The sequence below is a fragment of the Argopecten irradians genome, chromosome 9 (assembly GCF_041381155.1).
Source record: "Argopecten irradians isolate NY chromosome 9, Ai_NY, whole genome shotgun sequence".
Classification (NCBI taxonomy): Eukaryota; Metazoa; Mollusca; class Bivalvia; order Pectinida; family Pectinidae; genus Argopecten; species Argopecten irradians.
The window spans coordinates 27197056-27211645 of record NC_091142.1 but is presented as its reverse complement, the minus strand read 5'-3'; the positions used below and the strand labels follow the sequence as shown (position 1 = coordinate 27211645).

Genomic DNA, 14590 nt, shown 5'->3' with positions numbered 1-14590 from the left:
CCAACTTCTAAAGGATTGTGCTATCGTCCCTGGATATATCCTGAAGGCAGATAAACAGTTATTGACTAAAGCAGACGAACAAATTCCTGCTGTTTTCACTCACGAAAGTGCAATAACTGCAATGGATATCACTGTCAACGGCCGTATACTCGTAACTTGTAAGTTTCTGCCGGGACAATACGGCATACACCCTGATAAACATATATAATTTGACTTGGATATCTTACCTTTTGGACATAAGTCGTATTGCGAGGTTCTAAATTTCCCTTCCGGTGTTGTGTTGATAGACGGTTATATATTTGTCTCACGACCTACTGTTCGGTTCACTAACTATCAATTATCAAATGCCAGTTTGCAATGCATATGTGTTGAATGCAAAATACCTGCCAGGAAATTATCATCGAGCTTATTGAACATATTCTATAACTGTAAACTTACCTGTTTTCAATCAAATTTAGTACAAAATTGATTTTTGAAAAGATTTGTGCAGCGAAGAATTTGTAAGAGCTGCTATACTAATGACACAGTAAATACAATTAACGAAATGCCATTTCAGCACAAAACATCTGGTACGAAAAGCGCGAAAGTATGAAATTCTGTATTTGCATATTACAGAGTTATCTGGCCTTGCGGGTAGGTATTGATTGTGACGTCATGTGTTTGCAAGCGTAACGTCATACCTTTTGAAGAAAACGACGTGAAATACGCTCACAAAATAATGACGTCACAATGGATGCATACCCGCAAGGAAGCTAGAACTAATATGTAAAGACGGAATAAGCAAATTAAAATCATCGCCTTAGTCATCACATTGCACTGGTATTAGAAAAATCAGAATCGTTATATTGTGATAACGATATGATGAGTTTTATTTCGCTTCATCTTATCGATGACTTTCTGTTCTTTGTCTTCATAAAAATTGCATGTGACCATAGATTCCATTTTATCCTTGATTGGATTATCAAATTTTTTATAATAAATGACGCGACCTCAAAATGAATCACGAGTAATGTTTTAAATTCTGTTATCTATAAATAAGTTGTAGATTGGTTGCCAATCTCTAGAATATTAAAACATCACTTAAATTTAGTTTGATAGTTCAGACTAGGTAAAAATAATCTAGTAATATTATTTTGCTGAGACGGTGTGGTGACCGGTCCAGTTTATGCTTCAGCTTTAATCTTTTTCATTCAACAGGTGATGAAACTCACGCGATAAAGTTCTGGAGTTTACGGGAGAAGAAATTCATCAAAGGTTTAACTGACATTGTAAAAGACATTACCGATGTCCATTTCGTTTCCAATGATCACTTCGTTCTGGTAGAACATAACAAAAGGAGCCGTTTGACTACATTGGACGCCGAGGGCCAGGTCCATGGTCAAATTGATGTTGATTTCTATTGCACGCTAGGTGGACCAGGTCACAGTTTGTTACTTACAGCTAAAGGGTTCAACTTTAAAGTGTTTGATGCGAAAACGTTGACGTTTTTGCGAGAAAAGAACTCGCCGAAGAACGCTGAACTTGGATACGATTTAACAGGTAATGATGGTACGGTGTTCCATAGATTTTGTTAAAATTTCAATACTTTCACTGATGGCAGAGTTTGCAAGTACTATAAGATTTTATTTATACAATGCACAACAGGTTGTCCGTACATAACAATAGCTGCCAAACTATACCGACAGAATGTTACGCATAATCAACACACCAACTAAAACCAAAATACCAATGTTTATCTTTTCCGCCGTAGATACTAAAGAAGAAAAATATATTAGTTCCATCACAAAGCAACTTATGATTATGCACTGCATACAGACTAGCCACATATGAAAAATACCGTTCGATAAAACTTTCAACTTAACAATATTTGTGCCAAACCCATCTGTTTCATTATTTATGCTTCTAGCTTCTGTCCATGGTATTTAGTTCCATCATATACTTCCAAAGAAAGTAAAACATTTGTGGTTTTTTTTTTAATATTAGCCAACGAGCACAAAGCTGTTACTGGTCTTGGAGGTCATGGCAAGGTCAAATTCAATGTCATTGACCTTAAAACGATGGTATTCACACAACATCACACAACAGAAAGAGTTCTCCATCAGAGGCATGCATGATGACGATGATATCGAAGATGTACTTTCGTCGATGCACCTGACACCTACCGGTCGACACCTGGTCGTGACCATAGAAGGAAACTTGGGCGTCATCGTGTATAAGATGCCGACATTGAAGGAGTTGTACAGGATACCGGGCAAATATGAACAAATTTTGAAGCTATCATATGTCTGATAATTTTTGCGAGAGTATATTCGCGATTTATGATGGTCCTATCATGTAATACCTGAAAATACACCAATATGCCATATGGTATTCGGGAAATGTAGACGATTTATACATCGAAATATATCATATATACGGACATAACATGCGAGTTGAACATGCGTCAAACTTACCCTTACATGAAATAGAATAGGCCTATTTGGTTATAGTCTCCGGTCTCCGGGTATTTCTACTAAGTATTCCTAAATACACATTGCGCTAATAATTGTCTTTGAATAGTAACTATTAATGTGTTTCATTCATAACTGATGACGTCACTGTTCCAGGTAGTGAAGATGGATCAAGATGGGATTTTCACTTTGGTTCCACAGGACATTCCTTGTATTTTCTCTCCCTGGCTGAATACAGTCTCTACCAAATACAGAAACTAGACGTCCGAACGGGAGAGATAAATTCAGTGCATTACACAACCGCCAGTCGCGTTCGTACACACAGAGATACTGTCATGGTGACCGGTGGGTTCGATGGTGTTGTCAAAATGTGGGATCTGAAAGGACTCAAGATAGCAAACAAATCGGTAGTCGGAGAGAAGGGATTCCGGATTGAGTAAGTTTAGGCAGTTAAGGTCGAAAGTGACTTAATTATATAATTATAATATAAAGCATGTGTATCCTGTCTCGGATAAAGCAAAACCTTCTTTCTGTAGATTGTATTTTCTAGAAAATGTAGCTGATATGTTAAAGTTGTATGGTCTATCACTTTCGCTCTTTTTGTCGTAATGAAAACTGTTTAAGTGTTATACATATTTTTCGCCGTCTGTCTGAGTTTAAAACTTTCTAATTTTACCACTTTTTATAAAGTTACAGCACTGGAAGTATTTTTAATTATAAATGTAAAAAATCTTTTTAACGTGTACACGTGAAACATAGGCTCGAAAGATGCCGAATCATTCCGAACTCTTCCGAACGTCGTCGCGACAATCTCGAAGTAACACGAGAGTTGTAAAACCAAGAGAAAATGTCAACATTTTTTTCATAAACAAAACATGTGGTCGACCTCAGCAAACTGGATTTACAAAGAAATTAATTCTCGCTCATTACAATATTTGATACACACAATATTGAATTACGTCAATGCGTGAATTGGATGGTTCAAATACTCGCTCTGTGGACATATACCAGCACGATTTGCTCATATTAACCAGAAGGAAAACGTAAACAAACACATGTGCGCTTACGCTAGTTACCTTGATCACCACGTGCAGGGCGAGTGGACGTCAGTCACGTGATACGATTCGGAATTCCGACAAAACCCGAAGGTGCTGAACATGGCTGTGATTGAAGGCGTTTTATTCAAAACCAGGAATATATGATTCCTAGATTTCGGCTCTCTTACAGGCTGCCATATGGTTTTGGGGAGCTTAATCATTAAGTTATATGTCCATGTTTAAATATCAAATATTAAAGCGACATATCGTTACAATGAAAATTACCAGAAATACAACTTTAATTTAATATTGACAACTGTAAACCACGTTTTCGCGACTACAAAATTTCCGCGATTCCCGTTTCAAGTTCCTGAAGATTACCATTCGCGGATTCAAAAATTGTCCGGAAATTTCTATTAGAATCAAAGGTTAATTCGCAGAGATAAAGTTTCGCGACTTTACTTTGATCGCGAAAGTTAATTGCACGCGATAAAAGTTTTTGTTTACGGTATAACAGTGTACATGATATTATATATAATAATGTAATATAATATCGATGCTGTGTGGCAATTACTATATTCTCCCGAATTCACTGATGTAGGCAAATCTTAAATTATTTCAGGACGCTTACTCTTCATTAGCACATGGTTCTTTTTGTTAACTTTCCCTAAGTTTAATCGATATTAATGTAATATGCCTGCATGCATTGTTTTATGTGGTTTTCAAAAATCAATAACATTCAATTGACTTATTTTGTTTCCGAAAAAGGTTCGTTAAGTTATGTATTGTTATATTTCTGAACACAATGATATTCAACAAATTATTACAAATAATGTTAATACACGTATATCACTTGTCTTGGGTTTTTAATGTTACTCAACATTTGATTTTTCAGAAACTTGAGACAGCTCCACGACAGTCGGTATGCCATCAGTCTATCATCTCCGGAGAAGAAAGGGACACAACTTTTACAGGTTTATGACATAGCTGAGAAGAAAGTTGTCCGCCAAACGTTCGTGGTAAGTCCAAATTCTAGCTAAAATTATGGAATATGTTGGTGTATTGTTCGTTGACGAAAAATGTGTAAAAATGTGAATGTACATGTCTAGTAATCGTTAATAAACTTGTACTTATAAATGCCCAGGAAACCTTTTTAATTATAACGAAGAGGATACAATTGTTCTATTGTTTTAAAGGCAGTTGTATATTCTTGTTCTAATTCATGGCTTTCTGTTTTTCGTCCAGGGAATGGAGGATGCATTGGTCGAATGTTGTTCGGACCATCACGCTGTCATGGAAACTAAAGACAAACATGTAAAGAAATTAAAAATGGTTGACCTTGACACAATGACCGTGACCTTTGTATTTCAAGGTCGTCTAAACAATCGGTTCTCGGGGGTTCACGTCCTCCACGACAGAAACGGTTTGTAAATATTGACTTTTGTGATACCTAACGTTAATACAATGAATTTATTTTGATGCTTCTTGGATGATATTATATTGTTTACGACCCTAAATATAATTTTAACCAGTTTAATCTTTTGAGTATACTTTACAGTGACTTTGAAGCGGTAAATATCAATTCTACAAAGTAGTATGATTGTGACATTTCAGTAAATGAACAGATAAATGACGCTTTTGTGGTATATACGTATTGTGTCATTAGAACAGAAATACCAAACCACGAAGGCGACTAAATACACTGCCGAATGCTGTAAAGCACCGATATGCCTCCATAAAGCGCGTGTGTAATGAACTCAACGCACGCTTGCACAAACTATGCTAAAAGACTAATTATCAGCTGAACACACAACTGTAATAGTTATTGGTTATCACACAAAATTACTATTTCACGAAAACAGACCATACTTTATTTACATTAATTTCGGATCACTACCATTTTCTTGATTTTTTTTCTTCAAAATTTCTTTCACATTTGTTAATATATATCTCATATGCTACATAGTGTAGAATACTTTTACCGACACCAATAAATCTTTTTTTCATTGTTTTCTTCATATTGTAGAAGTCTTAGCGTTGTCTCATGGCAGACGATCACTGAAGACATTTGATCTGAACAACGGAAAGATAAAGGAGACTCTCAAACCCCCAGAGGACATAGACTGGGCCCAGTTCACACAAATGGTTCGTCAAACGTTACTTATATATCCCTCAATTTTATTTTTCAAATATATTTGTTCATGTTTCTTATAGCTTTTAGGCTAATTCATCAATATTTAGAATAACACTGAATGATAATTAACCATTGATAATGAATGTTCGATATTTCCAATATTGAGCCATGCTATGGACGTTCCTTTCCTATAATTGTAGAGTGTTTAAATTATTTTATTATGTTTGTTTCGTACTTTGAATGAAGCATTTTCATCGCGCCCTTCCCCGTCGATCAATGCCATGATTTGCTCCAAATACTTGAAAGCCTTTTTACCGAGGTAGGGAAAAGACAGCTCACACACGCTAGTCAATAAGGACGTGACGTCATCACTATATGCGACGACCATTGTCGACGACGTAATTGATTTTGATGAAAACGTTTCTACACAACTGGAATTTACCATTGTTTGTTTAATTCAAATACCTAGAGAAAGATTTCAGTAAGCGCCAGGTTTATTTGGGTTGAGATATCCCTGTCCACTTGACAGACCCGTGAAAGATTCTAATAATCTTCTCCATAATAATATCCCTGGTAGGTATGAGTCGTCTGATGCAGTCGAATTTCGTATCTTTTGTGTCATATGTTTAATTTTGATATTTGATAATCGTATATTTCCTCCACCAGATATGTTACAGCGATAACGTAGTTGTAGCCAGTATGACATCCACTGGGATCGTTGTTTTCGACTTAGAGGCATCATCGACGAGATGTATTTACACTTCTGACCTGGATATAGCAGACGAGGATGTAATGGCCGGAAGTTGGACTCGGATCAGTAAAGGCGCCAAATTTATTGCTATCCGCTGCGAACGGAAATTACCTGCTAAGGATGCCGACCTGAAGGAGACAGCCTACTTGATTCATATTTGGGATATTACAAATCGTAAGTTTATATTACAAATTGTAAGTTTCAAATATTCAGATTACATTATTTGTAAGTATAACATAGAGATAAACTGGTGCATCATAAGAATCGTAAAAATAAGAAGATCTATTTCTGTGACAAAAAAGGATAGTTTTACTTTAATGGTAGATAACGATGGCAAATGATATCACAATGGTGACTGTTTTGAACGAGTGAACAAATAATATTCTATACGAGATCCCACGAGATTGTGTGGAAGTAAGGGCCAGATTTCAAAACTACAAATGCTATACAACATGATCTGATTTTTTACAGGGAAATGTAACGGTTACATTTTCGAGGAGGCCATGTATTACCAGATTATTTCTCGTCTTGATGAAAAAGCAGAATTCTTTTCTGACTTCCTATTCCTGGACGATTTCAGAATTGCAACTATTTTCGACCAACACAAAGGAGAGATACTCATCTGGGATTCTAATAAAAGTAATGTATAGAAACAGTAGTGTTTATGTTATACAGTTTTGTAACAATCTCCAAAGCAATGATACCAAGGGTATAATATGGCTGGATTTCGTTTGTGTACGATGATCCCGAAAACTATACTAATTTGATAATGATAATGTGCTTTGCAATTTTTTTTATATGAAACTATTAAGACAATTCATTAAAAGTATAACCCGTTTTGTCACGCTCACCGTTATAATAGACAAACCATGCAGATGAACCGATATTTTGTAAAAAGACAAAGATATATCATAATATCACACCCAAAACCTAGAAATCACATATAACACTTGTAGAGGTCCGATTTAACCCTAGGCTGAATTAACCAAACACATTTAATCCATACATAGATTTCAGTTATATCTCTCCTCTGTATAATTACTTTTATACGCGGACAAGTGAATTTTCACATCATTAAATAACTGTAATTGATATGGAAAGAATGATAAGTACGGTAATTGATTAGGCTTATTTCTGTTTGAAATTGACAAATGCCGTAGCATTTCTCCTACCACATTAGTGTAGACGAAGAGATCGCAAAATAAGACAACTATAAATTAGGACAAAGGATGAACACGAGCAGACAATTTTCAATAATGGTTACGCACATTAATGATGTCACTTCCTGTTAACTTCAGATGAGTGTTTGGAGCGATTGTCCAGCAGCATCACTCCGGACGCTGACCTATTTACCAATGACGTCAGTCCGTACCTGTTGGTTTACAATCTGGCCAATTTAGAGGTCTGGGACAAGGCCGACCTGAAGCGCTTGGCTAGTATGACGACAGACTATGATGTAAGTTTAGATCTATTAGACTAACTTACATGTTTAGTACAAGGTGAAGCGCTTGGCTAGTAGATCTATTAGGCTGACTAAGAGGTTTAGGATAAGGTGAAGCGCTTGGCTAGTAGACCTATTAGGCTGACTAAGAGGTTTTTCACAAGGTGAAGCGCTTGGCTAGTAGATCTATTAGGCTGACTAAAAGGTTTCCTACCAGGTGAGGAGCTTGGCTAGTAGATCTTTTAGGCTGATCAAGAGGTTTAGGACAAGGCCGATCTGAAGTGCTTGGCTAGTATGACAACAGACTATGATGTAATTGTAGATCGATTGAGCTATTTCAGTTAATACTCCAATATTCAGAATTGGATGGATGTATTGATAGATGGATGAGTGAACAGCCGGTCCGGTTCATGGATGAGTCGGTGATTGAGTTATTGGATGAGTGAGAGGGAAGCTGTATTTCCATTTTACCTCAGTATTTCATGGCATAAATGAACATACCAATACATAATGAATAGTTAAAAAGGATATATATACATTTAACAGTAAGACATTTTGTGACAAACGTATGGTCTTTTTTGTTAATTGTTAAGCTGTCGTATATGTCCATATACAACCCAAGACATGTGTGTTATTCACAAATCAAAATGAATAATATTGTATGTTATTCCCATACTTCAAGAGAGTTGTTTGAATGTATAAGTAATGAAATAAAAACAAATAAAATACGATATTACATAAATCGTATTATCATTTCGAAAAAGAACACAAATTATAAGGGTTATTTTTTTCAAACCACTATCAATATTTGGTTACTTTTACGTTTTGGGCTTCCGTCTCTGCAGGTCCACTTTTCGGAGTTTACCAAAGACGGACTAAGTGTCCTTGGCTGTAAAGAGGTACCCGTGGAAATCATACATTGGACGTTACAAAAGGAAGGCAAGCCTGTCCATGACATGAGCGGAAAACCAAAATTATTCGAAGGAATCCGTAAGTGGAGCCATATTTATAGCCACTCCTTTTATTCTTGTTTATCTGTGTTTGTTTGTTTGTTTGATTTATTAACGTCCTATTAACAGCCATGGTCATGTAAGGACGGCCTCCCATGCATGCGGTGTGTTGCGTGTATGTTGGGCGAGGTGAGTTTACTGGGAGACTGCGGTATGTTCGTGCCGTGTCCTCTTGTATAGTGGAACCGTTGCCCTTTTTATAGTGCTATATCACTGAAGCATGCCGCCGAAGACACCAAGCAACACACCCCACCCGGTCACATTATACTGACAACGGGCGAACCAGTCGTCCCACTCCCTGTATGCTGAACGCTAAGCAGGAGCAGAAACTACCACTTTTATAGACTTTGGTGTGTCTCGGCCAGGGGACAGAACCCAGAGCCTTCCTCACAGGGGCGAACGCTCAACTCAAGGCCAAAAGTGAGGCGGTGCCAAGGGAGGCATTAGGAAAGATAAAGTCAGTTAGGAAGAAGAGAAAAGATAAGATCCTAAATTTAGTCGCCTTTTACGATCATGCAATAGGGGCAGCAGGTACAATTCTAACGCCCTACCTGCAGGGCCAGTTTATCTGTGTTTTAATGACATTGAACTTTTAGCATTGTATAAGGTTAAGGTGAAACTTTTAATCGTTTAATAATAATAATCAAAATTTCGCATAAATAACATAGAATAACTACAAGTATGCCAATTACTACTACGTTTAGAAAACGAACCAAAAACGCCAATAATGCATGTTTAATAGTTACAACAAAATGAATTTTTAAAAAAAATGGTAAAATGTGAAACAAACGAAAAAATAAAATTGCTTTGGTTTAAGCGTATCGATAAATATATAGTTATAGAAATCTAGGTAAACTTAAAGGTAAACTTCGATGCAGCTACAGAAAATAGAAAATAATCTTGCACTTACGATAAACAATAAAAGTGTTTTTCCTACTAATTAGAAAAAAGGAATAATCAAGCGTGTATTGTCAATATCTACCCTTTTAATTTTTAGGTAATGATTTGAAGCTAAATCTCTCTGCTGACGATGACAGTGGATCTGTTTCTAGTGATACAGATATCGACATTGACGATTCAAGCGACGATGACAAAGATACAGATTTCGATGAGGAACAACTAAATGAAATGGATGATTTGTTTAACAAATCGTCACTAACAGACGACGACAAATGGAAAGCCATGAGACATCTGTCAGATGAAAACATCAACGATAGTAAAGGTCTACATCTTACCGATGATGATAAGAAAGAGAAACTTCAGAATAATGCCGACTTAGAACAGGGACAAGTTCCAATGGAATCAAAACAAAATGGTGAATCTGTTTCAGCTAGTGCTGTCATAGATAAACAACAAACAACGAAAGGTATTGAAAACAACGAAAGCAAGAAAAGAAAAGCAACACTAAGTTCTACAACTCCACTACCGTCTTTGGAGACGTACGACTTTGATAAAGCATCAGAAGTATCAGATTTTTAAAACATTGAAACCTTATAATCATGAAAAAGCCTCAAAAGTATCATTTTTCTAAATCTTTGTAGATTTACGGGTACTGTACAACATGACATATTCGGTGTGTAAAATTTTGATCATTTTTGTAGTTCGTGTTGCACCACGGACATAAAAACAACATTTGTTTTACATGTATATACGTTAAAAGGATTACTGTCCCATATGTCAACCGCAAATATGGCTACCTGCGAACTACTTTGTAAGTTCTAAGCTACGAAGAAAGTACGCATGCGCACTCCATGTTATACAGTTGATAAAGCTATCATATCCCTGTACATTTCAGACCTTTGAAAACACATTGGAGACTACAGTAGGACAAATCCTGCCAAGTATCAGATTTCTGAGACATCAATTACTGCTATAGCAATAGTTTTTTTTTATTTGTGTTGATTTCACAAATTCAAATATTCGCTATGTGACGTACTGCATATTTATTTATTTTTATTTTTTTTTTTTTTGCGGGGAGATAATGTCACTCTCTCCTCTCTGATGGTAATTTTCAGGGAGAAATTTGTTAATATCTTATACATGAATTAATAAGCTTTTATTTTCTTCTCGGTATATGTATTAAAGTTGGCAGACATTATAAACTGTATTAACTTATCCGCAATATTGCGAAATTTAACTCGCCGAGAATGAATACGCTAGGAATAGGAATTTCGGTGAACTCTTTATGGGCTATGTAAGTATGATCCTTTGTATATCTACGGATACTTACGGAACATTTAAGGTGTATGTATAATATTTACATTACGATAGCTATCAATAGATGAAAAGTCGGACATTGAATCTGTGAAGTCAATATTGTTTGATTTTTTCTCTTTTGTATACAAATGTGTTTACATTTAGATCAGTAGGATAGTAAAGCTAGGACACGTGTAAAGATTCTTACTATTCACACTCGCCACGAACCACGCCTGGGCCATGGAATAAATATCATTTTAAACTTAACGATAAATGAAACCTTTTCAATTTCTATCTTACTTTATATGTTTTATTTGAGTTTTCACGTAATTAATCATCTTAATTTATCAACTGCGTAACATAATGCTAACCAGACTTCTATTGAGCTGATTCTGAATTCTTTCTAAATACAGATCGTTAATAATTGCTGGTTAAGTCAATCCATATCAATTAGATATCTTCGTATAAATTTAATTTTTGACTAAATTTAGACTTAATTACCATAAAATAAAAACAATGATGCTATTTAACTGGTTTAATTGTTGAGACTTTTATGTTTATCTTCGACATTATAATGTCCTATCAAGGATCAAGGGCCATAACTATTGAAGGTCGTACAATGCTTAGGTCGAGGAAATTCCGAGTACTTGGAGAAAAGCAATCGACATACAGTCATTACCTCACATCTGCCGAACGCAATCCACAGCCGCAGGACTTATTATAATATGGCCCCTAGGTCTTTAATCCTTGATAAGTTCAATTACACAAATATTATATCGAATTATCAGGTCCCTGTGATCAATGTGTTACTGTGGCAATATCGGGACACTCTCACATTGGCCGGTCCGCTCAACCAGCAAAAGCGCTACACCTGGCCATTCCATTTAGCATTATGACCAATAAGCTTACAGATTACATGTAAATCATGTTTATATGGGGCGGTTTCTGTGACGGAGAGGTTCAGATCAATAATGCAATATAACTTGTTTATAATGTCCTCGATCTGTACTATCGATTATACAATTGAGCATTTGGATAAATAAACGGGAGCATTTAGAGAAACTCTTTTGCCGTGTAGGTTAAAGTGGGACCGAATATTGACGTAATCGCAAGGGGTTTAAGTGTTAACGCTTGTAGAATTACGACAGGTGGTTGGAACCGGGACAGTGCCACAATAAGACTATGATATAGATGTACGAATGGCAAATGCTTAATATGTTCGTCCATTTAAAAGAAGTTTTTGGTCCTGTCCCCTGATCTAGACACATTTCCCTTTATAGAAAATGCATGAATTGTTTTTTTGTTGCTGCTGAGCATTCCGTATCAAATAAAGGAAGTTGGATGACATGTTCATCTGTTGTACCGATGTGACCAGATGAGACGTGTCTTTAGCAGTATGCTACAGTGAGACAGTGGGTGTTTCCACTATCACAAGGAGACACAACACGAATACATCAGTCTCTTCAAAACACCCAAGCAACAACACCAACAAAAAAAATCGATGTTAGGTCATAGTTGGTTTTTTCAAACATATTTTAGGAACTTAGAACGGAGCAATAAAAGACCCGTACAGCAGGGAAAGTAATGCTTCCCACATTTCCAAAGATGTAGAATTTATAACAACAACTCGTTTCTTTTTTATCAATTACAATTATCTATATTAATTGTAATGCCTAAAAAACTTTATTGATTTTTTTTCTTATTTTCACAATAATAACACATCCTTACGCCTTATCAACAATAGACAAATCAAATCAATCAAATAAATAATAAAGGTGTCCTAACCGAGACAGACACACCATGTCTATAAAAGTGGTAGTCTCTTGTTTCTGCTTAGCGCTCAGCATAAAGGGAGTGGAACGACTAGTTCGCCTGTTGTCAGTATAATGTGACCGGGTGGAGTGTGCTGCTTGGTGTCTTTAGTGGCATGCTTCAGTGATATAGCACTGTAAAAAGGGCAAGAGTTCCACTACACAAGAGGACACAACACGAATATACCGCGGTCTCCCAAAACATCCATCCGCACTTCATACACGCAACACATTGTATACGTAGGAGTCCGTCCTAACGTGACCTTGGCTGTTAATTAATAGGACGTTAATTTAATCAAACAAACAAACAAACATTTCAGATAAGGGTGTATTGGTGTCTAACAGTATTTTTTTTATTTTAAATGGCGACTAAATTTAGGATCTTATCTTTAACTTTCCTACTTTCGTCTTCCTGGCGTATGCCTCCCTTGGCGCCTTTTTAGTTCAACGTTTGTTCACACTCCTTGAATATTTTAAGTTACAAAATGCACTGATTTTGCAATCTATAACCCTTTCGGTTCCGGTTTTAAAATATAAAAAAAATATTTTGCATATTTAAGGGAAATTTCTCTTTCAAAATCAGGCCAAACAATGGGCTCCGTGTGCGTACGTTTGTGCATGATTTGAATATAGTTTTTAAAAGTGTTATTGAGAAATAACGTTAAGATATGAAATTAAAATGACGCAAGTGTATCATTATCCACGTTAAGGCTAAATATTTCAATTGTAATTAGCCTAATAATGATATTCAGCAAACATTAGCTAGATGCAGCTACATGCTACTGTGCAGTGATTATTCATCTCACAAAAACTGAAGTCAAAAAGGCGAAGCGTTTACTCTACTCAAAAGAGAAAAAGATACATTTTCATAACTTGCAGCCAAAACAGCGTTCTAATACAAATCAATACTTTATTACCATTAATTTGACATTGATGCAATAAATTTATGGTTTCTACGATTATGAAGTTTTTGAAAGTTGTATTGTTCATGAAAAAAGCAATAACTGAAAATGAAATTGCAACTTTCTGTTATTATCGGAGCATTAAAGGAAAAAATGGCTATATTGGTAGTATAACGGGTATTAAGTAATGATAAATCATTGTAGTTTCATTGATTTGACCATAGAATCGCTGAAGGCATATCAGCTTAACAATGGGTTATTATTCATCTGTAATTACCTTTGCAGCCAGGTACGTTCACATCGTAAAGGTAATGAATGTAAATTGACTTATTACAGTTTCGTAGAGAGACAGGCTGTTTTATTTTATCCTGTAACTTCTACGTCATCTCAGACTGGAAAATTTGATGAGTGTTAGGTAATGATAGTCATTATGTGGAGTTGATTCGTCTGTTTGGTGGTTAAGTGCGCCTAACGTCATGTTAACTGACATTTAAGGACGACCTTCAACGTATACATTATGTTGCATGTGGTGCTTGATTGTGTGGGGATGACTGCGGCAAAGCGTTCGAGTTGTGACTTTGTGTAATGACCTTTCTTTTTTGTGATATCTCCCTGAAGCATATTACCAAAGACACCGAAGAGCACACCTCTTCCTGTCACATTATACTAGCAATGGCCAAATTCGTCATCCTACTCCCTTAATGCTGAGCGATTGACTCGCTACAGGTAGAGCTGCTGCCCCTATTGCATGCGTTAAAGGCGACTAAATGTCGGATCTTTACATTTCTATTCTTCCTAACTGACTTCTTCCTAGCGTCTCCTTAAACACTGAATTATTTTATATTCGCTCATGTAAGG

At 36.1% G+C, this 14590-nt stretch overlaps 1 protein-coding gene across 1 annotated transcript; it reads left to right on the top strand.

Annotated features, from left to right (window-relative positions):
- Positions 1–2080: 2080 nt before the first annotated feature.
- Positions 2081–10580, top strand: LOC138331924 (uncharacterized). The gene is made up of 10 exons (XM_069279789.1): positions 2081–2251; positions 2607–2886; positions 4383–4506; positions 4733–4910; positions 5514–5632; positions 6288–6546; positions 6844–7011; positions 7671–7828; positions 8659–8803; positions 9821–10580. The coding sequence occupies exons 1-10, from the start codon at positions 2107–2109 to the stop codon at positions 10300–10302; spliced, it is 2058 nt and encodes a 685-aa protein (XP_069135890.1). The 5' UTR covers positions 2081–2106; the 3' UTR covers positions 10303–10580.
- The last annotated feature ends 4010 nt before the right edge of the window (positions 10581–14590 follow it).